Consider the following 2,734-nt stretch of genomic DNA (forward strand, 5'->3'; position numbering starts at 1 on the left):
TTAGCGCAAAATTTATTGCAGGCTACGTCATTTCGATAAGAGAATACTGGATGCAGCCTTTCCCAAAAATAAACCATACAGGGTTCGGAGTTGTCATTGATACCTCGAGACAGTGTCTGTCGTCACTTTTGTTCACGATGTGCGAAAACCTAGAAGTTGCACCAGCCACGGTACCTGGGCTTCTGGAGTCCGATGAACGTCGACATGCAACGCTGGACACAGGGGCTCCGGTCCAGTGGCTCAAAGTGGATCAAAGTGGATCAGTGGATCAAAGGAAGTGGCGTTCCTCGGCAACATTGTCGCTCAAACCTTGACTTCTCGCTTTGGTCCTGATCCACGTAACGCACGCTGGTCCTCGGTGGTGCACGTGCAACCCTTCCAGCAAGGGAAGAATACGCAGCAATGATGCACCTCTGCTCTGCACAACCATCTCTGATGCTCGAAAGTTTGACAAGAGGCTCAGGAATTGTAACCTTCTCAGCTTGGACAGCTCCAGCCACAGGCTGCTGGCGTCTAGGGGAAGGTTCGTATGCTCGATGGTCAGCTTACCGAGATTGGGGTTCGTGCACAGTAGTCCTGCCAGCTCTATTAACTTGGTGACGCTCATAGCGTCCACGGCAGAAAGGCGGAGTTCTGTGACGTGGCACGCCGACAAGAAGCTAAAGGAATACAAGCCCGGTACCTTGTACAGCGTCAGTGTCTCAAGACCTGCAGCTCCAGCTTGACGAGCTAACCAGCATGCCACGACTAGTCCCTGCTGGCTAAGCAGAAATGGCTCTTTGTTGTGGCAAGACAAACAAGGCCAAGCAGGGTTACCAATTAGGTTCGAGCGCAGGTCCAGTTCCTCCAGCCTGGGACAAACAAACCCTAATTGTTTCATCGCGTATCTATTCCCTCTGAGAGCGCACGGAGCAACAGAGAGAGCACGCAAGTGGACTAGACGTGACAGCTCGACAATGCCAGAGAAGCTGAGTTCTTTGGAGAAGTGGAAAGCATTAAGGTTAAGTTCAGTGATGGCCCTGAAGACTTGGAAAAAGCTGACGAGGTCAGCCTTGAACTCTGGTGGGGCGCAGGTCACTGGCGGATTGCACGGGATGTAAAAAGGCGGGGGTGTACAAACAACCGCCATGTGTCGGACGTAGCTCCAGCTGCCCAGTTCCGCTATTTGCTTGAGAATACTAGCGGCTTGAGCGTCAGCATTCACCGTCATAAGCACTTGCGTCAGTCTGTTCGCAGGAAGAGGGTCGCAGTGTAGACCTGTTGGGACGTTGATATTAATTGCTGATCTGAACTCCTGCAAGTGGACCTTCACATTTCCGCAGGTGGTGATCATGGTGACGAGTAGGTCCTGAAATTTAGAAGGTCCTTTGAATTCCTGGTACACTTTCTCGACACTTTCGTCAGTGGTATATGTGAACTCTTGGAGACTGTGCAGTGCAAAATCAGCAAGATATGCGCACTTCGCGATGAACAGCCCGTGAATACCGCTGAGAGTGTGCACGTGAAGGTGCTTCATAGCGGGGGACATTCGCACCAAAGGAAGCAGGAGGTTGGAAATCGACGGCCAGTTGGAACGCACCTCGACGTACATATACCTCAGGGTTAGCCTTTGTGTATCAGAAGCTTCGCCACGTCTTAAGTAAGAGCTGTCTGGCTTGTTTACAAAGGAAGCGTTGAAGAACAGAGAGAACTCCAACCTTTCAAGTTTGCGGAGGCGTTCTGCGACGACTCGGAAGAGCTGTCGCGCGTCGACTGGGCATCCAACGCAGAGCAGCTCGCTCAACTGCCGGCACATCGCTACGCATTCTAGAAGGACGTTCTGGTCGATCAGGAAGCAGTTGGTGAGGCACAGAACACGCACGTGCTGACTTCGGTTCCACTCTAGGGTTCTCTTGAGGGCGGCCACAGCGTTGGTAACGCCGGAACGAACCACCCTTAAAGCATGGCTACTGTAGTTGAGGTTGGCAAACTTTGGGCCCAATGCAGCGATGGAGAGCCGCGACTGCACATCGAGGTTCTGCAGGATGGCGATCCATGCCTTTCTTGGAAGGCGACCGTAATCCGGTTCCTCTGCTTCGGACGCGCCTTGAGCGATTCCGGTGACCGACGGGGTGCTGAACGAAAATGCAGACGAAACGTGAGCAGGCAGCATAGTCTCGGTTAGCGAAAGGACGATACGTGACCGCGCTATCCTCAAGACAAACTGGCAGTTCTTGCAGCAACACATTCTTATATGCTGAGACGTTATCTTCCGGCTATCTGAGTATTAACTTTTATGTCGTCGAGTTTGATCTTGCGTAATGTCTGCGCCGTCGCGGTAAAAACCGCGACCACCGTTTTCACATCTTCGAAGCGATCAAGCCCTGAAAGAAGAAATGAAAATTTGGACACATGCCATGCGATGAAATGATCACCACTCATCATTTTAAAGCACATTTTGTTCGCAGGAACACGTCATTATGGGCGGGTGAGACTTTCGAAGAAGAATGTTTGGCATTTTTCTTTTTTATGCTTTATGGTTTACGATGTGTTTACCACCCTAAAAGAAATTTAGACTATCAAGGACACGGTAGTGGAGGACTCTGGTAATGTCGACTGCCTGGAGCCCTTGAACGTGCACTTACATCTCATAGTAGACGGCCTCTAGAATTTTGCCTCATTTGAAATGCGATGGCCGCGGCTGCGATTGAATCCGCGTCTTGTGTGTGAGCAGCCGAGCGCCATAACCACTTGG

The 2,734-nt window shown here is 51.2% G+C and overlaps 1 protein-coding gene across 1 annotated transcript; it reads right to left on the reverse strand.

The window, feature by feature from the left end:
* Nucleotides 1-268: 268 nt before the first annotated feature.
* Nucleotides 269-2,152, reverse strand: LOC149366374 (uncharacterized). The gene has a single exon (XM_089570600.1). It carries the CDS (start codon nucleotides 2,150-2,152, stop codon nucleotides 269-271), a length of 1,884 nt encoding a protein of 627 aa, XP_089426726.1.
* Nucleotides 2,153-2,734: the final 582 nt, after the last annotated feature.

The sequence above is a fragment of the Amblyomma mixtum genome, chromosome 1, assembly GCF_055824585.1.
Source record: "Amblyomma mixtum isolate Tamu chromosome 1, ASM5582458v1, whole genome shotgun sequence".
In the NCBI taxonomy this organism is placed as follows: domain Eukaryota; kingdom Metazoa; phylum Arthropoda; class Arachnida; order Ixodida; family Ixodidae; genus Amblyomma; species Amblyomma mixtum.

Bases quoted from the DNA above. Each gene is read 5' to 3' on its own strand.
- LOC149366374 (XM_089570600.1), bottom strand. From the start codon at position 2,152: ATGCTGCCTGCTCACGTTTCGTCTGCATTTTCGTTCAGCACCCCGTCG.